Raw genomic sequence first — 25,609 nt, forward strand, 5'->3', positions numbered from 1 at the left:
TCAACGTGTCGACTCAGATTTACCAAAAGTGGGATTAACTGCAGTTCATTCTTGATTTAACAAATGGGGATGCGCTGTTTTTCCTCCCTTGAGCACAGCAGGGTTATCCAGATTTTCCCCTTATTCAATAAAATCGCAATTTTAAAAACGCAACGGTATTTGTTTTTGACTATTTGTTTCGACGGCACGTCGGTATCGTTGCTGCCCACTGGAGGTCGCCAACGAACAAGAAACGATGCGGCGTTTGTTTTTCCTTCTCCAACGCTGATAAACGGGGCCTGTCCTGAGTGTTCGCTTCTCCGCCACCGAGTACCGCGAGATATTGACAGTTGATCGACCGCTGACCCAAATAAGGCGCCGTAGTCTTGCGGTCGAGGGTGACTCTCCCCAATTTCAAGCTGCTCAAGCGGGTTTAGCTGATCTCATTTTTAGCTTCCTAGCCGCTAGCAAAGCGCCGCGTTTGCGGTCGACAAATCGCAACGGAAAGCTCGAGCAAGGGTCGCGATGATCGTGTGACGATGTGTGCAAAAAGTGTGAAAGGAGAGGACGCGCTCGAACTTTCTCGAGCAAAAAAACAAAACGAGCGACAACGTCGAGAACTGGACGCTCTTGTCCACAAGCCTCAAGATGATTTGGTAGCAGGTTTGTTCACGTCTTCAATCACTCATCAGGTTGTTGTGGTTCTTTTTTAATCGCATCATCATTCGCTATGTCGTCTCTGTAAGAGTTCAGGTTTTAATACATTGTTATTAACATCCAATCATATTCTGTACTGTGGAGTTGGGCGAAATTTGCATTTCAGAAGTTAGGCTTGCAAGTCTCACATCTGGGTTTAGACTTTTCAAAGTACTCCAGTTACCGAGTCGCTCCACAAAACAATGATCGATTTGCGAGTGAGTTAGTTAAAAGACAAAAGAGCACAAATATGCTCCTCGCGAGAATGACAGACGCAAACACATTCAGAGAATCATTTGGGAAGAATCAAAAGAAATACAAATCGTGTGGTGATGCTTTGTTTCCTGCGTTTAAAAAAAAAAAAAAAAAAAATCACGAGGGTCTTCTCATTTCTCTCATCGCAACTTGGTCGGCCCTCGCGCCTCAGTTTACATGCTCGCGCCTCCCGCCGGAAATTCCAGAGAGGAGAGAAGATTGAGAGCGATGCTAGGCGTCAGCGGGAAATCCGCAATGTCATTTCATGGGGACGTCCATGAAAGAATATCGTTTATTTATGAATATACAGTGGGAGGAAAAAGAGGCCCTGTAGCTCAGTGGTTAGAGCACTGGTTTGATAAACCAGCGGTTGTGGGTTCCACTGGGGCCTCCACTCCCTGAGAAGGGTTGCGTCAGGAAGGGCATCCGGGCGTAAAAATTGTGCCAAACATCATCTGAGATGACACGCTGTGGCGACCCCGAAAGGGACAAGCCGAAAGAAACTTACTTACTATACAGTGGGAGGAAAAACTGTCAACTTCTTTCACGCCCCCAGGCCTAAGCCAGGATTGTACAAATTCATGTACAATGAGCACATGAATCATTTCCTATAAAATCCTGACAATTGCAGATTTTGTTGTACTTACAGACCGGTGCGCACCTTTCTACTTTACAGGATGCATCAATATTCATAATACAATCATCCACGTCAACGTCACAGCATGACATTCAAACTTTAGCAAACCATGTACTTCTTGTGTCCTACAGACATCGGTAAAAAGTGTATTTGTCCTGAGCGGCAGGAGGCACGTTCCCCTCAAATCAGAGAGGAAAAAGACCGCCGCGTTACGGAGGAGGAGCCAGAGTCGCCCGTCGTTAAAGAGGAAGAGGAGGAGGCTGGCATCACCAACTTGCCATTCCCTTGTGTCACCGTGAAGATCGAAGAGGATGAGGAGCACTGGGGAGGCTCACAAGACGGAACTCTCTTCACTCCTCTGTCAGATAATAAGATAACGGCGCGCTCTGCTGACACTGAGGAGGAGGAGGAGGAGGAGGAGGAGGAGAAACACTCCAAAGACGATAGGACGTCTCAGTGGAAATGCTCGCAGTGTGGCAAAACCTTTGATGGCAAGTTCACGTTCAAAGACCACATGAGGCAACATTTTGCCTGCTCACTTTGTGGCAAAAGATTCTCTGCTATGATTTGTTTAACAAGACACACAAGAACACACACTGGGGAAAAACTTTTTGCCTGCTCAGTTTGTGGGAAACGATTCACTCAGAAAGGACATTTAGAGACACACACAAGGACACACACGGGAGAGAAACCTTTTGTTTGCCCAGTTTGTGGGAAAAGATACTCTCAGAAGGGACACTTGGAAATACACACACGCTCACACACTGGGGAGAAACCTTTTGTCTGCTCAGTTTGCGGTAAAGGATTCTCAGAAAAGAGAAGCTTAAGAGAACACGCACGAACACACACTGGGGAGCAACCTTTCGCCTGCGTCGTCTGTGGTAAAAGATTCTCAAGAAAGACTAATTTAACAACGCACTCAAGAACCCACACTGGGGAGAAGCGGTTTGCCTGCTCAGTCTGTGGGAAAACATTTACTCTAAAGAGTCATTTCAATGACCACACAAGAACACACACTGGGGAGAAACCTTACGTCTGCTCAGTTTGTGGCAAAAGATTTTCTGTAAAAGAAAGCTTAACAAGACACAAAAGAACCCACACGGGTGAGAAACCTTATGCCTGCTCAGTTTGTGGTAAAATATTCACTCAAAAGGGACATTTAAGAAAACACGCAAGAACCCACACTGGGGAGAAACCCTTTGCCTGTTCGGTATGTGCTAAAAAATTCACACAGAAGGGAAATTTAGGCAAACACCTAAGAACACACACTGGAGAAAAACCTTTTGCATGCTCTGTTTGTGGTAAAACATTTACTGCAAAGACCGACTTAGTAAAGCACACGCGAACGCACACCGGGGAGAAACCTTTTGCCTGCTCCGTTTGCGCTAAAAGATTCTCTTGTCAGCATCATGTGAAGACACACAAGTGTGTTGGTGTGAAGAGCAGCAAATCCAGGAAGCTTTAAATGGGCTACAAAAAGAAACGTTGGCTCTTTGATAAGATGGGAAAGTATGGATGTGATGCAGAATAAAATGCAAATAGGTCTTAAAAGCAATGATAGCGTTCAGTCGAGTGGATTCTATTGCCATGGATGTCGCAGCATGACGTGATACGGATGAGGAAAATCATGATGGTCAGAGCTTTACATTCACTCAACATGGGCATTAATGTCATATTAATGTTGGACTTTTGAATTGTGAAAACCGTTCTTTTAGAACACGGGTGTCAAACTCGAGGCCCGGGGGCCAGATCCAGCCCGCCACGGCAAATTATGTGTGTCAACATTCATGATTTCTGTTCAAATCTGTACGAAAATTTCAAACTGTCGTATGAAAGATCTCCTTCTTTTCCTTTCGGCTTGTCATCTTTTTCCATCTCGTGCATGTTCCTCTCTAACACTGTCCACTGTCCTCCCTCACAACATCCATCAACCTTTTCTTTGGTCTTCCTCTCTCTCTCTCTCGCTCTCTTCCCTGATAGCTCCGTCCTTCTACCAAGATACTCAGTCTCTCGCCTCTGAACACGTCCAAACCATCAAAGTCTGCTCTCTGGGACCTTGTCTCCAAAACATCCAACTTTGTCTGAGCTCATTTCTAATCCTATCCATCCTGTTCACACCAAGCGAGAACCTCATCGTCTTCATTTCTGCTACCTGTTGTTTCTTCAGCGCCACCGTCTCTAATCCGTACATCATGGCCGGCCTCACCACCATTTTCTAAACGTTGCCCTTCAGCCTCGCGGAGACTCTTCTGTCACATAGAACACCAGACACCTTTCGCTTGGACCCGTTTCTTCACTTCCTTATCACAATACTCTCCATTGCTCTGTATTGTTGACACCAAGTATTTGAAGTCGTCCGCCCTCGCCATCTCTTCTCCATGGAGCTTCACTCCTCCTTCTCCGCCCCTCTCATTCACGCACATATATTCTGTTTTCCTTCGGCTAATCTTCATTCTCTCCTTTCCAGTGCGTGTCTCCATCTTTCTAATTGTTCCTCCGCCTGCTCCCTGCTTTCACTGCAGATCACAATATCATCTGCGAACATCACGGTCCAAGGGGATTCCAGACTAACCTCGTCTGTCAGCCTATCTGTTACTACCGCAAACGGGAAGGGGCTCAGCGCGGATCCCTGATGCAGTCCCACCTCCACCTTCAATTCTTCTGTCACACCTTGTTCTGCCGTCGTCATACATGTCTTGTACTATTCGAACATATTTCTCCGCCACACCAGACGTGTGCATGCAGTGAACAAAAGAGCTACAAGAGGCACCGGAGCCACGGGTTGCCTACCCGTTTTGGAACGGCTCGAGTACAGACTTGTTTGACTTGGCGTGGGCAAATGTTCATCAAAGGAGCTTCCAAAAGATTAGCAGGCCAAACATCCTGCAATCTTTTGTAAAAGATACACAGAGAAAAACAACAACCAAAAAAAGTCTTTATTTTCCTCTCCCAGATTAGAAAAAGGCCAAAAATGTGCTGCGCTGCTGTCGCGCGCGTCATAATAACAGCGGTCGGAAACGCGGGCTGACGTTTCCATCGGACCCCAAACGGCGGTCTGTCAGTCCAGTAGTTCCGAGTCCCACCTTGTCAGCTCCGGCGAGTGTCCGAATGGAAGTGTTTTGGATTCTCAGCCCGAAAACGCAAGAGCGGCAAAGTTTGAAGAGGCCGACGGACAAAAAGGCCACAGAGGTTGCGCCGCTGGCATTTGACTTCACATTTTTCGCTTCTTTGGAATCAACCCACGATCAGTTTTTGGCAGGCGGCCTCGCTCAGTCCGACGCAAATCTTGTGAAAAGGCCTCGATTGCGAGGCCCTGCGGCGCCAAACGACAAAGCGTCGCGCTCTCAGCTCAGCTTCTTTCCTACCACAAAGTTTAATTTGCGTGGTCTGATGAGGCGGAACCCGATAGTTCGCCTGCTGCGCCACTTCTAGAATATAATTTGCCTAATAACTCTGGCAGAATCAAATGGCGGTACAAGATATTAACCGTGTCAACTACGGCGTTCAAAAAATCTCTGTCATATTTGATCCGCCGGACGGATATGGCGCCCCCATTCATCACCACAAAATCGCAGTAATGACTTTGCGTAATTAGGATCTGCGCTTGCACTTGGAAGTAATAAGCGCTGTCTTGCTTTAAAGAAATATTAGCCAGGTCGTCGGCGCCGCCAAGGCAGTAGGGATGATCCCGCTCAACCGCGCTCCAGCTTTTGGGCTTTCGACAGTGGCAACATTTGATCTCCAAGCAGCCGAGGCCGCAACATCGACATCTCACGATGGCGTCCGGCGAGGCGCCCATGTGGGGGTTTTCCTTCCACACAAAAAATCCACACTCGCGAGTTCGGAAGTCCGTATGGGATGCGCCTTGGATGAAAGAGTACAGCTTCATGGCACTTTTTTGGTGGCGACACCCCCACCTGGCAAGAGAAAAATCATCCGCCATTTTCACGTGACACGTACTCAAGGTGAGCGACACGATGCATGCAGAAAGCATCACCGCAACCACTCGAGTTTTGGTCCCTCAAAAAAAAATTGGACACCGACAGCAAGGTCGTAATCTTAAAAAAAAAAAAAAAAAATTGATATGCGCACACTGTTCATTGGCATGATGCTAAATAATAATGATGCAGACAAAAAAAAAAAAAAAAAAAAAAAAGCGGCATAGAATGCACAATTTATGCAAGCGCAGTACCGCGTATCTTCTTCCTCCGCTGCGCCGAGTTGACAGCTTTCCGGGTAGCAGATCTTGTGGATTAGCGATCGGCACGGTTTGAGGACGCTGGTATTGATCAGCGCTTTGACGGTGGCGCACGTCACCAGTCCCGCACGCTGCCGGTACCACGCAGAGCGTTTGGAGCGCTGCCTCGTTACTTGCTCAATGGCGACGGCCTGCAAGTGAAAAGAAAACAAACGTGCAAAGTTGCGTCATGCGTAGATTTTCAGTTCGTGTCGTAGGTCGTTTCCATTTCATTTGATCAGAAAGAAATGCTCCACTGAATTATTGGCACTTGTCAACATTCAAAAGGCAATAACTGCTTCCAAATCCCCCCCGAAAATTGAAGGCGCTTGTACCTGTTCTTCAGAAATCTTCATTTTCCGGAACACTTCACTGGCTACTTTGCGCAGGTCGCCCTCACTCATCTGCTCATACTGAGGCTGATGCAGACTTGTGAGCGGCGGGGGCAGATTCTTCGAGACCGACTGCAGGGCGGCCATCTCGCGGCAGTCCGGCAACACTCTCGGCACGTCGCCGCCGACGCCCGACCCGGACAGACTTTCCAAAAAGGCGCACGTCTGGGGATCGGCGGGGACGAGGACTTTAACGACGTCATTTCCGCTGTGCGGCGCCATCCTCCTCTTGATATCTGTAAGACCGCCATCGTCCGCCTCGGAATCCTTCCCGGAAGCACCTCGGCGCCGCCTCCGCCTCACTCTGCCGGGGGCCGACGCCACCCTCACGGCGGTCTCCACGGCGAACATGGCGGCGGCGGCGTGGGAGCAGCACTCGGAGCGCTCTCGCATGCAGGTGCAGTGGCAGGACTGCACGGCGCCTTCTTTCTGTATCACGAGCCACACATGCAGCGGGAGCCGATTTAGAAACTGGCGGCGCGCCACCTGAAAAATGAACGAATATTGGAGAGGCGACATGTTGGGAAAAGGCCAGCATTCCTTGCTTGAACGAGGATTACCTTTGACATGATGAGAAATCGCTCCTTTCCGGCTATTTCCCATACGCGGGTCTCGTGCACGGATCCGCCGGCAAAATACTTGTACGCGTCGAGGCTCCTGTACTTTCGGAAATCCTCATAAGTGTACTTGGAGGTCGTACGCACCAGGTAGTTGACAACGTCGAAGTAATGCAGCTTGGGGAGGTCGCCGGCTCGACAGTTTTCAAGAGCGTGAAAAAGAAAAGCCGGCAAGGTGTACGGATCGCAAATAGCGGCCTGCTCCAGTTTTTCCCGATACTTCTTCCTGCTCGCGTGATCCATATTTGAAAGAATGCATGAAAAAGAAAGATGGTCCCGCTTTTCGTTTGCGTCGGTGTGGCGAGCCGCCGTATCGATGACGGGCAGTACGGCGGGATAGACATTTTCGTGATGGAAACGATGACGGAGGTCGAAACTTTCGCCACAAACTGCGCAGACAAAATGTTTCTCTCCGTTATGGCTGCTCAAATGTTTTTTCAAAAGAGACAAGATGACGAACCTTTTCCCACACTGACAACATTCCCAGCATTTCTTGTTAGCGTGATACGTCGCGTCACCTAGCGACAGTTCATCAGAATCAGCGTCCGTGTCGGTGTCGGACGAGTGCGACGTCGTTTCGTCACTATTTAACGGCGCCGTTAAAAGCCCGGGGTCTCCGGCGCGTTCCGTGGTCGCGTGTCGGCTCGAGGCGCCTCTCGACGATATTTGGTCGCTCAGTGAGCTGCCGAAAGGTTTTACTCGGCTGCGGATTCTCGCGTGGGTTTTCGAATGAGACCGTAAGAAGAAGCTTTTGCCACTCTGAGGACATTCCCAGCGTGTGTCGTCGGAAGAGTGCGACGTTGTGCCGTCGTCGTCTGATGTTGAAGTGAAGAAGCCGGCCGTTCGAGACCCGTCACTTTTTCTTGTCACGCGCCGACTGGAGTTGCCGCTCGCTTGCTCGCCACGTTTGTCGTCGTCGTCTTCACTCATCAGAGCGCCCACCACGGGAGGCGACTTGGTAACGTCACACTCTTCTTCGGCTTGAACGCGCCGAGGCTTTGGCTCCTCTTCCTCTTCAACTTGCTCACGGCGAAAACATTTGTCACTGACGCCTGGAGGACACACATATTGTTTTGCTTGAGTCGAAATTCATGCTGTGGTATCGATCGCAGGAGTTGGAGTGAAAAAATTTGTCGCAAGGGAAAACTAAGTTGCCAGATCGGACACTGGAGTTGGATACGTTTGGGGGATGCAACGTCTCCTGCCCTACTCAAAAAAAAATGTTTTTTTCAAAATGATTCTGAGAGGGGGCACGATGGAACAACTGTAGAGCATTAGCCTCACAGTTTTGAGGACTGGGTTTGAATCCCAGCCCCGCCTGTGCAGAGTCTCCCTGTGCCTGCGTGGCTTTTCCCCGGGTGGGCACTCTGCTTTCCTCCCACATCCCAAAAACATGCAACATTCATTGGACGCGCCTTAATTGTCCGTAGGTGTGATTGTGAGTGCGACTGGTCGTCTGTCTGCACGTGCCCTGCGATTGGCTGGCGACCAGTTCAGGGTGGACCCCGCCTCCTGCCCGTTGACATAGGCTCCAGCACTCCCCGCGACCCTCGTGAGGATAGGCGGTGAAGCAAATGAGTGGTCTCAAAAGCAGAAATTTGCGCGAAAAAGTGACTTCACTTCCAAATCCACCCCCATCAGAAATCTTGCACTCATATTTCCAAACATCCACGTGAGCCGACGAAAAGCTCGAGTGAGTAAGTGAGCGGCCAACCTGGTCCACGGAAGGCATCTCGTGACTCGTGCTTTGAAGGCCTCGCGGTCCCATTCAAATGTGAGCTGAAGCGAGCCCAGGTTGAGACTTGGCACCCACGATGGGCTGCTGTTGGAATGCAGATAAGCTTTCTCTCCTGAAATGAAATCGCAAATTATAAATTCACGCCCAGTTGCATCTATCGGCACCTTAATGCTCCCCACTGAGAAATTATGTTCAAACTAACAGAAGTGGAGGAAACTAAGGAGAATGAATTTGCCAGGTATACGTGACCAAATACCACCAAGACCGCCAAAGAACGCTTGTGAGCCTTTGTCACATAAGCTACAACAGCCCAAGTATCTAAAAACAAATACACGAGACTGAACTAACCATTTACGAAGTGTCTCGAGCAGACAATTGTCCGATCCCAGCGCTCCTCCGTCGTGATGTCTTTCCGATTGAGCGCCTTTTTCCACAACCTTCGTCTCTGTTCACTGAGAATTCGCGCTTCGTCACCTTGATTATCGATAATTTGGGGCGTTTTGTGATATCGAACATCTCTGTTCACCCCGGGTCTGTTCGAGCAACCCACGGCACCGCAAATGGGCATCTTGTTCAAACTTCTTCTCCTCCTCAACAGTACCGACAGGCATGCAAAATGGCCGCCGTCGGCTTTTCGGCCGGGGCGGCAGAACCTGTGACGTCACGAGCAAACCAAGCCTCGCGGCTCGAAGTCTTCCGCTCCGCAAATGTGCGCCTCGTACTCTTCTTCTCTCGCGCTCTTTGCGCACATTTTTACAAAGGCAATCGCGCCACTTTTCACTCTCACTCGATCACTGCACCGCGACGTCTCTTTTGTTGGCCTGCTTCCCACCCCGCTGGCGATAGCGACGCTGCCGTTCGCTCCTCAGAGTTTCGAAGCTCACCCGGAACCGGAAGCAGTTTGTACAACGGCGGGTTCCGACTTGATTTAATGCGTTAGCGCAACCCATGGGCCGTTGGTTACTACCGTTTAGTGCGTTTGTTGCCCTCGTCAAAGCCCGAACGTGAAAGGTGTTGAAATGCTGTGGCGCGACCTTTCTTGAACAAGTCACGCCGAGCATCGCCACCGAAATATGAACGACTTATTGCCAGTTCTTGAAAATGCTTCATTTCTGTTATTGCTGCAGAGGGCGGGCCAACCGCTTATTAGGTTGGCAGGGAGGGGTGCATTACTTTTCACACGGGAACAGGAAGCTTTGAATAAGTTTTTATTTTCCCTTAACAAATAAAATTGCCATTTAAAAATAAATGCATTTTATCTTTACTTGTGTTATCCTTGTCTGATATTTACGTTTGTTTGCTGATCTTCATTCTTAAAGAAGAGAAACCATGTGAAGAGATGAGAATTTGAGAAGCGCTCAAATATTGGAGCAGTACCCGAGGAGTCCCTCTCGTGTCATATTTAGTTGTGTTTAATCATCATTAATCATTACAGAAAGTGTTCATAAGATAAGTTGATTCATCTACATGATCATCAATAGAATATTCCATTCTAAAAATACTCGTTAGCCGCAACCCTTCAACAGTGGTAACAAAAACAAATCACATTGTCCAGGTTGCATTACAAGACTGAAAATAAAAAGATGAAAAATAACAACAGGGCATCCATATCCTTGTCAAAAGACTTCTGTTGCTGCAGCTGGTTTTGTGCCAACGCTCACTCCCGGCTCTCAGTTTTCCCGCGCTGAAGCCGCGTTCCTATTTTGGATTGACCAAGTCCACTCAATGCATGCGATTTTCAAACCTGTCCAAAGTTGCCCCCCCCCCCCAACAGCAGCGTCAACCTCAAAACCTCAAAGTTGACAAGGCCAAATTTGACTACCAGACAGACGAGGGACAGTCCTGGAGCTAGCCTACTACGGTACTTCCCATCCGCCGTTTTGAACTCTTTCTTACCGACGGAGACTCGCGAGGCATCTTCGGGAATTTGTTGCAGAAATGGAGGAAGTTCGCCCGCCCACGTAGCAAACAAGCAAAGTGGTTCTGCATCCAGCCGTGGCTTCTTGGCCCTCCGGTGGATTCTTGCCGCACACGGTTTGATTCATTCACGTGGTCGGATGTCCGCCCTCCAATTAGATGAAAGTTGTTTATCCGCATCTTGCGGTTCGTGTCTTTGCAATTCTCGCTCGGGGAGGTCAACTCCGTTAGCATCCAGCTGACATCTTTGTCTGTTGACTTTCTGTCGTATCACATCGGCTCGAAGTGCCGGAGACAAATTCCTTGTCTGTTTTTGACATACTTGGCTAAATAAGACAAAAGCTCGGTCACATGGCAACTTCAGGGGCAGGGGTGAGATGCTGCTGTGCTGCTTCTCCGCCCCGGAGCCTCTCTTGATGCTCGGGACAATGCGGCCCAGACTCAAGTTGTAAAATGTTTGTGTTCCAAATATTACTTGTCCAGGATTGCTACGATAGACTGAGGAGGCAAAATGTTTGTTCTCGTGTCTTCCGAGTGAGTCTTGCACTCAGCAAGCAAACGTTTTCCGTCGTGTTCTTGTACGTGCACTCATCCGTCCCTTCTCAGAAACGGAACGGTTCCTCTCCTGTTCAGAACATCAAGTGCTGTGCTCAATTTCACTTGGTACCATATTTTTTTTCCCCACATCGAGACCATTTCTTGTCTTTGTTTTCAGTGCGACGTCACCTTTGTAGTGTTCATTATCTATATTCATCGCAGGGGCACCTGACAATGGCAACTCGGTGGCACGATCCTCCTCCTCTGCCTCTTTGATGTCAAGGGGCTCTGACTCCTGCTGCTCTACCCTGGTGATCCACTCGTGCCGCTCAGGACAAAGATTTTCTAATCCTGAACTAAAGTTGCAGCTTGAACTGGTAAAAGGTTCCTCTCCGGTGTGTGTTTGAGCGTGCCTGACTAAACTCCCCTTAAGAGAGAAATGTTTACCACAAATTGAACAGGAAAACGTTTTCTCACCAGTGTGTGTCCTCATGTGAATTATTAAACTACATTTTTGACTTACCCTGAGGCCACACACTGCGCAGGAACAAGGACTCTCTCTAGATTGTGTTCTAGTGTGTTTTCCTAAATGTGCCTTCCGAGTGAATCTTTGACCACAAATTGAACATGCAAAAGGTTTTTCTCCAGTGTGCGATCTTGTGTGCCTGATTAAGTCAATCTTTACGGTGAATGTTTTTCCACAAATTGAGCAAGCAAAAGGTTTCTCCCCAGTGTGGGTTCTGACGTGCCTCACTAAACCTGTGTTCAGAGTGAATCTTTTTCCGCAAACTGAACAGGCAAAGGGTTTCTCTCCGGTGTGCGTTCTCATGTGAATTCTTAAACTACACTTCTGATTGACTTTCAGACCGCATACTGAGCAAGAAAACGGTTTCTCTCCAGTATGTGTTCTGTTGTGCTTTTGTGCATGCCCCTTTTGAGTGAATCTTTTATTGCAATAGGAGCAGGCAAAAGGTTTCTCTCCAGTGTGTGTTCTCATGTGTCTTTTCAATGACTTGTTAAAAAACGTTTTGTCACATTGAGAACATTCCCTTTGGTTGTCAGTCTGACAGGTCATATCACCTTGACAGTGTTCGTCATCATCTGCGTCAGAAGAGTGTGATGTTACTTCATCACTATTTGACAATGGCGCGAGGAGGCCGTCTGCTTGTGATCTTCCACGTTGGCCTGCATCATCTTCTGTTGTCCTGTGTTGGCTGCTGATGCTGCTTGGAAGTCCCATCCCTCTGTTCTTCTCACTTTGACTGGAAGGAAGCTGTGACCTTTGCCCTTGGTCTTCCTCATCTTCACACTTCATCACAACAACGGTGAACGGAAACTTAGTGATATCATCCTCCTCCTCTTCCTCTTTAATTTGGGGAGGCTCTTCGTCCTCCTCTTCCTCTTCCTCTTCAACGTGAAGGGGCTCCGGCTTGAGCTGCTGAGAATGCAGAAATGTTTCGCTGACATCTGCAGGACACAAAGAAGACAAACACACATGGGTTGGTATGTGACTAATACGTTGTGTATGTTTTTGTTTTTGTTTTTTTTTTGGGCAATATTTATCAGGAGCATTGTGTGTCCTAATTTCTCAACTGTGCCTAAAAAATGAGAGGTTGCAAAAAAGAAGAAGACAACAAAGCATCTCACCACTTTGAAAGCAGACATATGAAACAGCGTGGTCGAAACCAATCAAAGGTAGTTCATGGTTTGTGGTCATGTGCCCGTGTTGTGGTCACAGGCGGAGGTGATCCGTGGGCCAAGTAGTCCCACTTCACTTGGACTTCCACCCACAGACTTGCATTGACCAAATCACTGAGAAATCACAATTTGTAGCTTCTCCTTATACAAACTCACTCATTCATATACGACAGGAAAATATTAAAAGTGACATCATAATGCTGCGGATCTTACTGATTGTTTGCTAGGTCAGAGTGTGTCACGCTATCATTGCCATCGTTAGTTCCCTTAATCCTGAAGCCAGTGCACACCCGGAGGGGCCTGCACTTGTCAAAGAATTGACCAAGAGGTGATTTCATGGGGAAAAAAAATAAATACATAAAAAAAAAAAAAAAAAAAACATGTGTACAGATCTTAGCCGCTTATCCTCACAAGTGTCGCGGGGAGTGCTGAAGCCTCTCCTAGCTGTCAACGGGCAGGAGGCGGGGTACACCCTCAACCGGTTGAAAGGCAGTCGCAACGCACATCGAGACAAAAAGCCGCACTCACAATCACACCTATGGGCAATTTAGAGCACTCCCCGCGACCCTCGTGAGGATAAGCGGCAAAGAAATTGGATGGACGGAAAACCAAAGTATGCGAAAACGTGTCCAAACCTGCTTCGAGGAACACAACTCGAGGCTGCGTGCTAACAGCGTCCAGAAGGAGACACTTTCGCTTGTCTTCTTTTGTTCCAGAAAGTTCCTCCTCGTACGGTTCTTCTTTGACACTTTTTGCACACATTTTCACGCGACAAACACACCACTTTACACTCACCCTCGAGCTCCGCTTCGTGACGCGACCGGTATGTCGGTAGCTAGCAACCTAAGCTAGGTTTAGCTCATTCAATGTGCAGCACAAGGAGTTGACTCGGAAGCTAAACTTCTATAAATGATATTTAATTACTCCACCCGAGGGGCGGCGGGAATTCGGTGCGTTCAGAGCTTATTCTGACTTAATATGCTTTAGTTGAACGCGCGCGGGTGCCGGGAACGTATACGGAAGTAGACGTGTGTAGATGGTCAATACGGCAACGCGATTGGGACAAACTACACACTGTGATTGCAAAAGGCAAAATGAAAAAGCACTTACTTTTGATGTTCATGGATCTCTAATTTCATCTAATTTGGGGGCGTCAAATAGTCCATATGCAGGGATGTAGCCCCGCGTCACCTTGCTCTTACCTCGTAAGCTCAACTAGCTTTAGCCCATTAATGTGCACTGAGACGAATTCGTGACGTTTGAAATTTGGAGCGGCAGTTCGCGTCCTCGTGTACTTGACTGACGTCTCGTTTTACCCACGCAGAAGGGAACCACGCAGCGCGGTTCGGCGAGTCTCACCTGCGTCACAAAAATAAGACAGCTTCAGAGAGAGAGAGAGCGAGAGAGAGAGAGAGAGATAGGGAGGATGAGAGAAAGAGAGAGGGGGGAGAAACACAGAAAGAGAGCGAGAGGGAGAGAGAAAGGGGGGGGCGAGAGGGAGAGAGAAAGAGAGTGAGAGATAGATTGAGAGAAAGATAAACAGAGAAACAGAGTAAGCGATGGGCAGAGAGAGAGAGAGATAGGAAGGATGAGAGAAAGAGAGATGGGGAGAAACAGAGAGAGAGAGTGAAAGAGAGAGAGAAAGACAAAGAGAGAGAGCGTGTGAGAAAGAAAGAGAGAGAGAAAGAGAGCAAAAGAGAGCAAGAGAGAGAAACGGAGAGTGAGAAAGAGAGAATCTTGAAAGCTGATCGGCTCCGCTGTCGGCAAGTCCCTCCCTCTGTCAAGTGCCGGTTCAACTGGCTCCGGATTCCAGAGAACAAAAGATTTGATGGACATGACCCCCCCCCAAAAAAAAACAATGTGAAAACCACACACGCAATCGCTTTCATTCCTTCCGTCAGAGACGAAAGATGCCAATTTCTCATTGATTTTCGCCGATCGATTGTTATTTGCGATCTTCGAGAGTTTGCGCGCGTGCGTGTGATCGGGGTAAGGCGAACTTTATCCGAACCATCAACACGTCATCTTGCCACATACGTGTAGCGGAGATTATCGTCATTAGTATTTCAAAATAGGAGACAAACACGAGATAAAGGCGTTGTCTTGGCTGTGTCTGATGAAACGTCATCTAACCTGTCCTCAAACAAGATCGACACCTGCGGCTGAGCAAAACCCGGAGCAAGGCAGGCGCACTGCGGCACGGCCCGCAGTGAACGTCAGAAGCTCGTCGACTCACGGGCGACGATGGCCAGCCGAGTTGAAGAGCAGCTCCGATGTCCCAGATGTTTTGACATTTTCAAAGATCCCGTCGAGCTTCGGTGTAGCCACAACGTGTGCCTGTCGTGCGCGCGGCAGTGGTGGGACGAGACGGGAGAACGGTCGCGTCCGGTCTGTCGGAAAAGGTGCAACTCCACGGAACCGCCCTTGAACCTGGCGCTGAGGAGCGCGTGCGAGGCTTTTTCGGAGGCCTCGTCGGAGCCCCGGGACATCTGCAGGTCGCACAAGGAGAAATTGAATTTCTTCTGCTCGAACCACCGGGAGTCGGTGTGCATCATTTGCAGGGATGCGGAAATCCACGCCGGCCACCAGGTACGGCCCCTGGATGAAGCCGCTCGAGAGCGCAGAACCCAACTCCGGGAAGGCCTGCGGAGAGCCAAGAAAACTCTGGAAGTGCACAATGAGGTGAAAGACAGCTGCAGTGAGCAAGCGGAGCACATCAAAGTCCAGGCGGAGCAGGTCGAACGCAAGATTAAGAAGGATTTCGAGGAGCTTCGAGGATTTTTGCGGCTTGAGGAGGAAGCCAAGTTGGCTGCCGTGAGGGAGGAAGCGCGGAGGAAGAGTCAGATGATGGAGGAGAAGATGGAGGCTGTCGCCAGAGACCAGGCCGCTCTGTCGGACCTGATCAGAACCGCAGAGGGGCTGCTCTCATCTGACCCGGTTTCCTTCATGAAGGACTCCCGGGCCGCGGTGAGCAGAATCCGGCAGCTGCCCGAGAAACCCCGAGCGCTCCCCGGGGCGCTGCTGGATGAAGTCAAACACGTGGCCAACCTCAAGTTCACCGTGTGGGAACGAATGATGGAGATGGTCTCCTTCAGTCCCGTGATTCTGGACCCGAACACGGCCGGTCCGGAACTCAGTCTGTCCGAAGATCTGACCGGTGTGAGCGCGAGAGCTGGACAGAAACATCCAAAGAATCCCGAGAGGTGTCAGTACTGGAACGGCGTGCTCGGTTCCGCTTTGGGCTCGGGAACGCACGTCTGGGACGTCGACGTGGGAGACAACGCTGACTGGCGGCTGGGGGTCGCGTGGGGGGAACCCGATTCGGCCCCCAGCGTATTCACGTCGCTCGTCGGATTCAGTGACGATAAATACAAAAGGTTATTGGGGCGATACGAATCCTGGAATCCGCCGGTAAAACTGCAGAGGATCCGAATTTGCGTGGACGCTGACCAAAGATCCGTTTGGTTGTCCGAATCGCTCCGAAACACCGAATTGTCCACGAGGAAGAACTTTTCAAATTGGCCGAATTTGTCTGCGAGCATGAAAATGTATCCTTACTTTTACACACAGGATAAACGTCCGCTGAAAATAATGCCGCTTGCACTTTGTGTTACAAAACAAAGTCTGTGACGACGCCGGAGAGAATTTTGCGATGACGTGCTCGACAGAAAATGAAAAGATGATGAATTGAATGCGACGTGCCTTGGCCTCACAGTTTTGAGGTGCCGGGTTCGATCATGCGGCTAAGAAAATGGATGGATGGATGGATGGATGGACGAATGCGATCTGTAACTTTACGATATTTCTTTCTCTCACATTGACTAGTTCAATAAGTAGAAAATATCATTTTGGGAGTCATACTAAGAAGCAGCTTGGACAATGGAGAATGTAGGAGAAAAATTGATCTGAAATGTTTTCTTTCATAATGTGAAGACTTGCATTGTTTTCTTCTCAATGCCTTTTGTGACTTTTATTTTGCCGACAGTTGCATATGAACGAGCGGGAGCACTTCGAGGTGTCTGACGCATCTCGTGCAAAATAATTGGACTTTGTGCTTGTATCTGTATTGACAAGTATCAGTGTAATCAAAAACTACAGGGAATAAATACAACATTTGGCACAGAAGATTCCTGTGGTTAATGAACTTGGTTCCAGTGCGAGAAGCCAACAATCACATCTCGCTGCGTTCAACGCTTCTTCGGGTTTATTATCATTTAGTTCAGGGGTCAGGAACCTGTGGCTCGCGGGCCATATCTGGCTCTTTCGACGGATGCAGACGGCTCGCAATGCCCTCATAACGACACACTTTTGTCGCGTAGGCAACGCAAATGCGGCAGAGACGCTTTGTCCGAGTGGAGTTGTCGTAGTTTACCGTCCGATACGGCAGTCGATGTGCGCAGGTGCAGAAGGGTGGAACGCAGATCGTGTAGAAATTAATTGTAGAAACGCTTTTGAGAAATAATATGGAAGTGTATTACTGCCACACCAAAAAAAAAAAAAAAAAAAAAGGTCGCGTTTTCACACATTATTATGTGAAAACGCGACCTTTTTTTTTTTTTTTTTTTTTTTGGTGTGGCAGTAAAAGATAGCAACACACACACACAAAAAGCTGGGGAGTACAGCAGTTTTCAGCAAGAATGGACGGAGGAATTTGCCTTTGTAGAGAATAAAAAAAAAGGTTCTGCTGGGCATCTCATGCAACGGCAAAATCGCAACGGTGAAATGCTCAAATACAGTATAAAACGCCACTTTGACACACGCCATACTGCGTTTCCATGAAAATATCCACAGCAGGAAGAAAGCATGTCAAGGGTCCAAACTAGTCAGCAAGAACTCTGTGTTTGGACCCAACAAGGTGACTGGAATTCAGATCGCTTTGCTGGTGCTTCAACGGAAAAACATTCACATGCGGGTTTGCCAAAACCGTCCGGCTCGATGCTTCCAATGAACTTTTTGACAACTTTTCAAAAGACACGCCTCTGTCGGAAAGCCTAAGTGGGGAGGAATGAAAAAAAAAAGAAGTTCTACCCGTACATTAGCTGATTGTGAAAACTTGGAACGTACTTCTGGTACATACCACACGTACTGACACGGATGCATGTGGGAAGCATTTCTCACGTTAAAAAAACAAAACAAAACAAAAGGTCGAGACCAAGCTACGTTCACCAACTGACGGAAGTTGTTCCTGCTGCCAGAGGTTTTCGCTCGGTTCAGAGAAATGCCCGCTCCAAGCGACTTGTTGTTCCAGCAATCAGCAAACCTTGTGAAATCTCCGGACATGATCGACAAGTCATCGTGAAAAACTAAAGAAAAGACAAACATGCACGTACATCAGGAAAACAAACACATGGGAAACCAAATCATGAATTTCCGTGTGGGCCTTCTGATCAAACACATACCTGTCAACTTTTCGGAGCGCCAACCTGTAAAAAAAATCCCTACAACATACCAAAGCAAATTATATGTCAAAATAACGGAGGGGAAAAAACACAATGTTTTTCAATGAATGATAATATCTGAAGTAAATGTCTAATTATCAAAGTCTACTTAGTGGCATGACTGTGTTCAGAATTGTATTCATGTGTCCATTTCTTCAGCAACCCTAAATGCTGACCCTTCGGCTCGAAATTACACCATCCGTCCATATTGACTTTGCTGTCAAAAAAAAAAAAAAAAAAAAACAACCAAAAGGGAAACTTTCAGAATCCGTATGATTTGTGATATGCGGCCGTATACGTAAGATTCACCACAAAATCCGGCCGAAGCGTACGAGTTGACAGGTATGAAAACATTCAGGAGTGCTTTTCTGGGCCTCTTTCTCACTCACTCACTCGGACTCTCGGCGAGAAACCCGCGAGCGGAACACAGAAAGAAGGCTGTCCACTGCCTCAATGTCAATTCAATTCGTACACTCCCAAATAAAACATCTGAGACGGTTGCGAAATAATATTCACAATAGAACATTTGCGATGCAGACGTTCCACTGCACCACGTCGAGCCAGCAGCGGCCGTCACGCCAAAGAGCGATTTGGAGTCCTCAATTTTCCAGATGTGGCAGGAAACTACCGGGCACCGCACAGGCGGGGCCGGGATTCGAACCCGGGTCGTCGGAACTGTGAGGCAGACATAATAAAGGACTTCTAACCCATGGTCACTATTCCCAAATGAGGCTCTGCACTAACCCACACCCACGCAGGACCCAGACGTAGCTCACCGGTTCTAACGAGCGGCCACGTCGCCCGTACAGAACCCTGATTGCGCCCAGCATGTTCGCCAAGCTCAGGCCCGTGCCCACCTAACCCAAACGGGACCTCAGTGGGACCCGGGACACTTCCTGCCCATGCCCGCTCGGTACCAGGAAGCCCGCATCCCTCCCGCATGGTGCCCGACCGGACACGCTGGCCGGGAGCTTTGTTTGTTTACACGATTTGAAATGATTTTGTTGTTGCCAAAATCAACATCACAGCGCACGGCACGGTGGGCCAACAGATGCTTTTCATGGACGTCACACCGAGCACACGTTTTTTTGTTTACAACGCCATTTTGGGTGGCATGATCGTGTCTACATATCATGGCTAGGAAGCGATAAGTGCATACTGCAGTGTTTTGGCTGCGGTTATCGTTTGATCTTTTATTTTGAAAGCCCTTTGACGAACGAACACTGTAACCGGAGGCCACTGAGGAGGCACTTGTGCTGGAGTGAGGAATAAACAAAGAAGCCGCCTCGTTATTATTAGACAGACCTGTAGTACTTTGCGTATACGGCAAGTGAGGTGCGATTGTGTCGACGTCATTCGGGGGAGGGGGGGTTGGGGGGCGACAAGACGGGATGATAAGGAAGTGAGCTAGAGAGGCTGGCGGGAGAGAAAAGTGAAATAAATTTCACCCGCGTTAAAAAGTACAGTTGCACTCACGTCTATGTTATTCAATAACACGACAGCAAGATCATAACGCGGCGTCAGAGTGACGGCAGTATAACTACGGACTCACGGGGGAGGCGAAGGAAGACTACGACGAATTGACCACGATGGAGGCGTGGCTTCGGTGTTCCGAGCCCGAGGATGGACTGCGACTCGTCCAATCTATCAGATGCCTGGCGGAGATTCCAGCAACACGCCGAACTCATGTTCACGGGACCTAAGCGGTGAAACCAGAGCTGAGGAGGAAAAGTGCAGTCCCTCCTGCTGTGGATCGGAGATAGAGGACGGGATGTCGGCGATACGCGGACACTGACCGGAGACGAAGATAAGTTGCTAAAAACTCATTACGAAAAATTACCTCACTTCGAAAGCAAACCCCATATTTGCGAGATGGAACTTTCACGAGAACGCGCAAGGTAACCGTGGCTCATTTTCGCACTTTGTGACAGAACTCAAGCTGTTGCTTAAAGATTGTAACTCCACAAGCAGAGACCGCATACTTTTCGCTACCAACTCACCCGGTGCGCGCGAAAGGTTACTCAGCCTGGGGCCGGAGCGCACGCTTGAGAAAAAGCAACCGGCATAGCCCGCTCCCACGAGTTAGCAAAAGTGCAGCTAAAGGCCTGGAAAGCAAAGTTTCACGGCGGGTGCTCGGAGGCATATCGACAACCCAGAGACATCTGTAAAAATATGTAACAAGTGTGGAGGATACCACAATAACTTAGCTGAGTACCCGGTAAAAGGTAAACAATGCCTGAAGTGTCTGACCTCTTTTTCTGTCCGTTCCTACGACCATAAGTCACGCGTTGTGAGATGCTTATAAGCAAGCCGATATTCACAAAAGGATCAGTAAAAAACGCCAGTTGTATTGTAGTTTTGCCGTCCAGTATGGCGTCATAAACAAAAGTCATGTGACTCATGACGTCACGTGAAAAGTATCTCTTGTGAAAATGTTCCGAGGTGGCGTTGACAACACTGAAAAGACGTCGCTGGCTCGATGCTGTTAATTGATAACGACAGATTGCCTCAGTGCGTTATTGCCGTGTTCGTTGCGCTATTGAGTTATTGAGGTCAACGACTGCTTACATTGACGAAAAAAAAAAACCCACCAACAGTTCAAAGTAGCCTGATGGCATCGAGGCAACAAAAGATGACTGGATTTGATTTCGGACCAGACAGACCACAAGAAGTTGGAGCTTTCTTTCCAATTTATTGCAAGCGCCATTTTCGGCTGCACTTCTTACCAAAAACATGACCGTTACTGAAACAGGCACGAGATGGTTTTTGGTCACACACTCACACTGCAAGTAAATCGTTCCTCACCAATGTGTACTCTCGCCCTGTCCACTTGAAATCATTTTGTTTCATCCTTAAGGTTGCGAATGAAGATCTTCCAGGCAAAACGGAGTATGAAATACAAAATCACAAGGTTAAGGAAACATCAGAAAAAAATGCAACAAAATACATAAAAAAAACAAAAACGTTTGACCAATCGTGTGGAACTGACTGAAATGCATCATTGTATGCTGAAACGTGCCTTCCAAGTTCATCTTTTCCCCAAAGTGTGGACTGTCACGAGCCTTCTCCGGTAAGTCTTGGCGCCAGTGGGTTTCGAGTCTCATTAAAAACATTTCCCGTGTTTGCTGTCAGTGTGGCATATCAACTTTTTTTTTTTTTTTTTTTTTTCCCATCACCACCATCATCATCACTCCGCACAATCAAGTTGAACGTCATCATCGGAGGAGAACTGGTCCACGCTCACTCTCCAGTGTGTGCTTTCATGTGCGTTCCCAACTGTACCTTCTGAATGAATCTTTTACCACAGATTACGCAGGCAAAAGGTTTCTCGCCAGTATGTGTTCTCGTATGCCGGATTAAACGTCCCTTTACGGAGAATCTTTTCCCGCAAATGGAGCAGGGAAAAGGTTTCTCTCCTGTGTGCGTTCTTGCATGTCTTTTCAGACATCCCTTCTCGGCGAATCTTTTCCCGCAAACGGAGCAAGCAAAGGCTTTCTCCCCAGTGTGAGTTTTTGTGTGTGATCTTAAAGTTCCCATTCTGGAGAATGTTTTACCGCAAACTGAACACACAAACGGTTTCTCCTCAGAGTGAGTTTGTGTATGTGTCCTTAAATGCGTCTTTAGTAAGAATCTTTTACCGCAAACTAAGCAGGCGAAAGGTTTTTCTCCCGTGTGTATTCTCGAGTGTCTTATTAAACCTCCGTTTGTATAGAAGCTTTTACCACAAACTGAGCAGACAAAAGGTTTTTCCCCAGTATGAGTTCTTCTGTGGCTTTTCAACTGTCCCAGTCGAGAGAAACTTTTATCGCAAGCCGAGCATGCGTACGGTTTCTCTCCGGTGTGTATTCTTATGTGTGAGCTTAAATATCCCTTGACGGAAAATGTTTTGCCACAAATGGAGCAGGGAAAGGGTTTTTCTCCGGTGTGTGTTCTCATGTGTACATTCAAATTATATTTGACATCAAATTTTCTGCCACACTGAGAACACTTCCAGCGTTTCTCCTCACTTTGACGTGCCAATTTACCTTTACGGGGTTCCTCATCAGTGTCTGAAGAGTGTGTCGTAACGTCGTCGCTATTTGACAGAGGAGCCATGAGGCTGTCAGCTCGCGCTCCCCCGCGATGCTCTCCTTCCCGTTTTATCGTCACGTGTTGACTTGAGCTGCTGCTGCTGCTGCTTGGAGGCGCCGCCCCTCTCCTCTCCTCACTTGGATTGGGACGAAGCTGCGTCCTCTGACACTGGTGGTCGTCATCTTCATTCTTCACAACGACGACAGTCAATGGCAACTTGCTGACATCAGCTTCTTCTTCTTCTTCTTCCTCTTTGATGTCAGCGGGCGGTTCTGGTTCCTTGCCATCTTCAGTGTGAGGGATCTCCGCTTCCTGTTGCTCAGGACAAACATATTCTTCACTGATATCTGGAGGACACAAGAAGACAAACAAACTCGCTGAGCAAAATCAATCTTTCCTCTGTCCAATCTCATTTTGTCACTTGTTGTGTATTCTTGTTTATACCTTGTTTTTGACAATGTTTATCAAAAACCTACATGGAGGTTAAGAGCCAAATTGATGTTCCTTTCAAAGTGCCACTGAGCAATCAAGTCATTGGGAAAAAAACCTCATCCATCTTCAGAATGACAAATCATCGGTGTGTGTGTTTTATGACCCCTGAAAAGGAACAAAACAGAGCAAGACTTTCACTCGAGGCTGTCGACAATAATCCACCGCATAGTCGCAGATCGTTATTGGCCAATTCACCAATCCAGATCTCTGTTTTGGAACCTAGCGCTGGAAGAACTCACCGATTAATCATCAGCTATGTGCCATGTGTGCAATATGATCTTTGACCTTGATGGGGCGCTGGAAGTACGACAACCTCCAGAAGGAGTACGAGATCCAAGTTGACAGACAACAGCGCCATTTTAGGGGTGCGCAAAAATTGGCAGGAGATTGCGTGAATTCGCCAGAAGAACGTGCGCAGCCACAAAGCGGCTGGAGAATCTGACGTTTGTGCGCGTCAACATTAACGTTTCCGATATCACAGTCTGAATTTTTATCAGAAGTTGGACCTCCAACTCGGCAAGTATCCGACCAGCCCGGCGTTGAAGTCAAGCTCTTTGCTATCTGCTACTCACGCAAGCAGCAGCTGAAAGCTCTGTTCAGAGCTCAAAGTTCTGACTTACGGTTTAAATTGAACACACACACACACACACACACTCTGCTGTCAGAAACTGGAAACTTCTACTCAATATTGCAAACGAGCAAAGAGAAGTTTCATTTAAAAAAATAAATGTAATAATAACCAAAGTTGGCGGCACGGTGGAGCAGCTGGAGAGTGTTGGCCTCACAGTTCTGAGGACCGGGGTTCAAATCCCGGCCCCACCCGTGCGGAGTTTGCATGTTCTCCCCGCCTGGCTGCCTGCGTGGCTTTTCTCCGGGGTGGGCACTGCGCTTTCCTCCCACATCCCAAAAACTTGCATTCATCGGAGACTCTAAATTGCCCCGTCGGTGTGATTGGCTGGCGACCAGTCCGGGGTTGACATAGGCTCCAGCACACTCGCGACCCTTGTGAGGATAAGCGGTTAAGAAAATGGATGGATGGTGCAACTCGATGTGGAAGTAAAATCAGAAAGTAATCGCTTAGTTGCAGTCTGGGTTTTTCCACCACGAGAGAGCGCCGGCACTGACTTGGCTGGATCGGAAGTTGAATGATTCCTTGCTTCCTCTCACTTCGAAATGTATTTCAAATTCTTAAACGACATCGAGCCTAACAATAATTTCCTAATATGTACTAAGACTTCACGTGGTCGAAGATAACCATCAGCTTTTTTTTTTTTTTGCACGATTCCTTCTTAGAGACATTAAACTATTTTTGGGAAGCATTTGAATAGCGGATATCTGAAAAAGGACCACAAATCACCCAAAATAGAATACAAAAACATGAATTATGGAAAACTACTACAAAATTTCAGAACACAGGATATGATGTAGAAACCCCGATTATTAGTGCAAAAGTTGCAGATCATGAAATGTAACCCACTGTTTTTAGTTTATATGGCAGAATAACTGGAAAAAAATAATAAATCAAACAAGTGTTGACTATGTACAATGACATAAATGGTTACTTTTAGGAATAGACCTCACTTTTGTTGTTGTTTCTTTTTATTTTGTTAATACCTTTTTTTCTAATGCTCAAATTTTGAATAAGTAGATGGTTTAAAAAAATCATTTTACTACTTGAAACTTCCATAGTCTCGTTTTGTCTTAAGCACAACGCTAACTTGTCTGCTTTCATTGAGGATGAAGGCAATCAGAAAGTGTCAGTATTTGCACTTTCAACAAAAATGATAAATAATGTTCAACACGTTTTAAACTTCTGTCTTTTTTTGTAGCCAATAGGTTTACTGGCAAGAACGAAGTTTCACTGAAATGTGTTTGTGCGTTGTCTGATGGGGGAATTTGATTAATGAGATGGCTGCTTGGACTTTTCAACAATTACATCACTTTGATGCTTTATTTGGTGACGGGGAGCAGTTGAATGGTTAGATTCTTGCACCAAGAACTGCTAGGCGATAGGGTATTCAACTTAAGAAAAGAGGAATCCATTCAAAAAGAAAGAAAGGAACAGTTGCAGCACAAGAAAGTCGTGTCAACTCCGAGCAAAAAGTATACCGACCTGCTCGAGGCTGCTTGAAAACATCGCCCAGAAGATGACGTCGTGGCTCGTCCTCGTTTGTTCCGCAAAGATTGTCCACATACTTTGTTGTCTTTCTTGCACACATTTCCCCACGATAAATCACAAGACTAATTTACACTCCAAAAATGCCGACCGCCGCTGAGCTAACACGCGCCTCACTTTTCGGCAGCTAGCAGGATGAGCTAAGCTAGCGCGAAAAGCTTCAAACGTGGGGGAATTGATCGTAACGCGAAAAACGAATTCATAACTTTCACTCTAATAAAGTCGTGATGACAAGTATCGCGTCAAGGCTTCAGCCCCGTTCAGGACTATTACAGGGGAAGCGCGTCGAGTCTGGTTCAGCAACAAAAACAAACACATCCGGAAGTAGGTCTGGAGCAAAAGTAGTGCAGCTACGGCATCTCGTGATAGACAAACTTAGTGCCACCGGGCACCCGCCAGAGTGCGCTACTAAAAAAAAAAAAAAAAAAAAACAACATCCCTCGAGAGGATTTTCATGGCGGGAGTAACAAAAAGCCATAGAGGTCAAAAATCATGTTTTTAGGTGAAAAAACGGATGTGTCCATTCCGGCTGCCTTTTTATTTTATTTTATTGAAAGCATACTAAAAATCATGCTTTCCGTGTCAGCCAGACGTGATGGCGTCAACGTGCACCATGACGAGTTGACCTGGACGTGTTTGACTCCAGCAAAGTTGTGATGGGACGAAGGCGACCGCGACGAGGCTTCAATATGTTAATTGGGGAGGTGTGGTGTTTACATAATTCACCCG

General features: G+C 47.6%; 4 protein-coding genes across 10 annotated transcripts; 2 read left to right on the forward strand and 2 right to left on the reverse strand.

Annotated features, from left to right (window-relative positions):
- Window positions 1–245: 245 nt before the first annotated feature.
- On the forward strand, window positions 246–3,134 carry LOC133497586 (zinc finger protein OZF-like). Its single transcript, XM_061813614.1, has 2 exons — window positions 246–642; window positions 1,699–3,134. Exons 1-2 carry the CDS (start codon window positions 519–521, stop codon window positions 3,030–3,032), a joined length of 1,458 nt encoding a protein of 485 aa, XP_061669598.1. The 5' UTR covers window positions 246–518; the 3' UTR covers window positions 3,033–3,134.
- A 1,348-nt stretch (window positions 3,135–4,482) lies between these two features.
- On the reverse strand, window positions 4,483–9,436 carry LOC133497619 (uncharacterized). The gene is made up of 5 exons (XM_061813662.1): window positions 8,900–9,436; window positions 8,528–8,663; window positions 6,140–6,233; window positions 5,760–5,956; window positions 4,483–5,484 (listed from the first exon to the last, which is right to left on the reverse strand). The coding sequence occupies exons 1-5, from the start codon at window positions 9,117–9,119 to the stop codon at window positions 4,941–4,943; spliced, it is 1,191 nt and encodes a 396-aa protein (XP_061669646.1). The 5' UTR covers window positions 9,120–9,436; the 3' UTR covers window positions 4,483–4,940.
- Window positions 9,437–9,776: 340 nt separating this feature from the next.
- LOC133497554 (gastrula zinc finger protein XlCGF52.1-like) lies at window positions 9,777–25,253 on the reverse strand. Of its 7 annotated transcripts, XM_061813545.1 has the most exons (8): window positions 22,167–22,295; window positions 20,947–21,013; window positions 18,103–18,141; window positions 17,878–18,006; window positions 13,339–14,062; window positions 12,917–13,003; window positions 12,653–12,817; window positions 9,777–12,472 (listed from the first exon to the last, which is right to left on the reverse strand). In XM_061813545.1, exons 7-8 carry the CDS (start codon window positions 12,720–12,722, stop codon window positions 11,106–11,108), a joined length of 1,437 nt encoding a protein of 478 aa, XP_061669529.1. In that variant the 5' UTR covers window positions 12,723–12,817; window positions 12,917–13,003; window positions 13,339–14,062; window positions 17,878–18,006; window positions 18,103–18,141; window positions 20,947–21,013; window positions 22,167–22,295; the 3' UTR covers window positions 9,777–11,105. The 7 variants fall into 7 exon arrangements, 6 of the variants coding, with proteins under 6 accessions (XP_061669529.1, XP_061669528.1, XP_061669527.1 ...); XM_061813544.1 differs by having other exon boundaries at window positions 12,917–14,062; XR_009794065.1 differs by lacking the exons at window positions 9,777–12,472; window positions 12,653–12,817; window positions 12,917–13,003; window positions 13,339–14,062 and adding an exon at window positions 24,818–25,247 and having other exon boundaries at window positions 17,260–18,006; window positions 20,947–22,559.
- LOC133497597 (E3 ubiquitin-protein ligase TRIM35-like) lies at window positions 14,357–17,180 on the forward strand. Its single transcript, XM_061813637.1, has one exon. It carries the CDS (start codon window positions 14,948–14,950, stop codon window positions 16,331–16,333), a length of 1,386 nt encoding a protein of 461 aa, XP_061669621.1. The 5' UTR covers window positions 14,357–14,947; the 3' UTR covers window positions 16,334–17,180.
- Window positions 25,254–25,609: the final 356 nt, after the last annotated feature.

Source organism: Syngnathoides biaculeatus, chromosome 3 (genome assembly GCF_019802595.1).
Source record: "Syngnathoides biaculeatus isolate LvHL_M chromosome 3, ASM1980259v1, whole genome shotgun sequence".
NCBI lineage: Eukaryota > Metazoa > Chordata > Actinopteri > Syngnathiformes > Syngnathidae > Syngnathoides > Syngnathoides biaculeatus.

Excerpts from the sequence above, each read along its gene's own strand:
- LOC133497597 (XM_061813637.1), top strand. The coding sequence starts at position 14,948 with ATGGCCAGCCGAGTTGAAGAGCAGCTCCGATGTCCCAGATGTTTTGAC.
- LOC133497586 (XM_061813614.1), top strand. The coding sequence starts at position 519 with ATGTGTGCAAAAAGTGTGAAAGGAGAGGACGCGCTCGAACTTTCTCGA. Across the intron at positions 643-1,698 it reads TCAAGATGATTTGGTAGCAG|ACATCGGTAAAAAGTGTATT; the intron begins GTTTGTTCACGT and ends TGTGTCCTACAG.
- LOC133497619 (XM_061813662.1), bottom strand. The coding sequence starts at position 9,119 with ATGCCCATTTGCGGTGCCGTGGGTTGCTCGAACAGACCCGGGGTGAAC. Across the intron at positions 8,664-8,899 it reads CTCGAGACACTTCGTAAATG|GAGAGAAAGCTTATCTGCAT; the intron begins GTTAGTTCAGTC and ends ATTTCATTTCAG. Across the intron at positions 5,957-6,139 it reads TGAAGATTTCTGAAGAACAG|GCCGTCGCCATTGAGCAAGT; the intron begins GTACAAGCGCCT and ends TTTCACTTGCAG.
- LOC133497554 (XM_061813543.1), bottom strand. The coding sequence starts at position 24,923 with ATGTGTGCAAGAAAGACAACAAAGTATGTGGACAATCTTTGCGGAACA. Across the intron at positions 22,560-24,817 it reads TTTCAAGCAGCCTCGAGCAG|ATATCAGTGAAGAATATGTT; the intron begins GTCGGTATACTT and ends TGTGTCCTCCAG. Across the intron at positions 12,473-22,166 it reads TGATGAGGAACCCCGTAAAG|ATGTCAGCGAAACATTTCTG; the intron begins GTAAATTGGCAC and ends TGTGTCCTGCAG.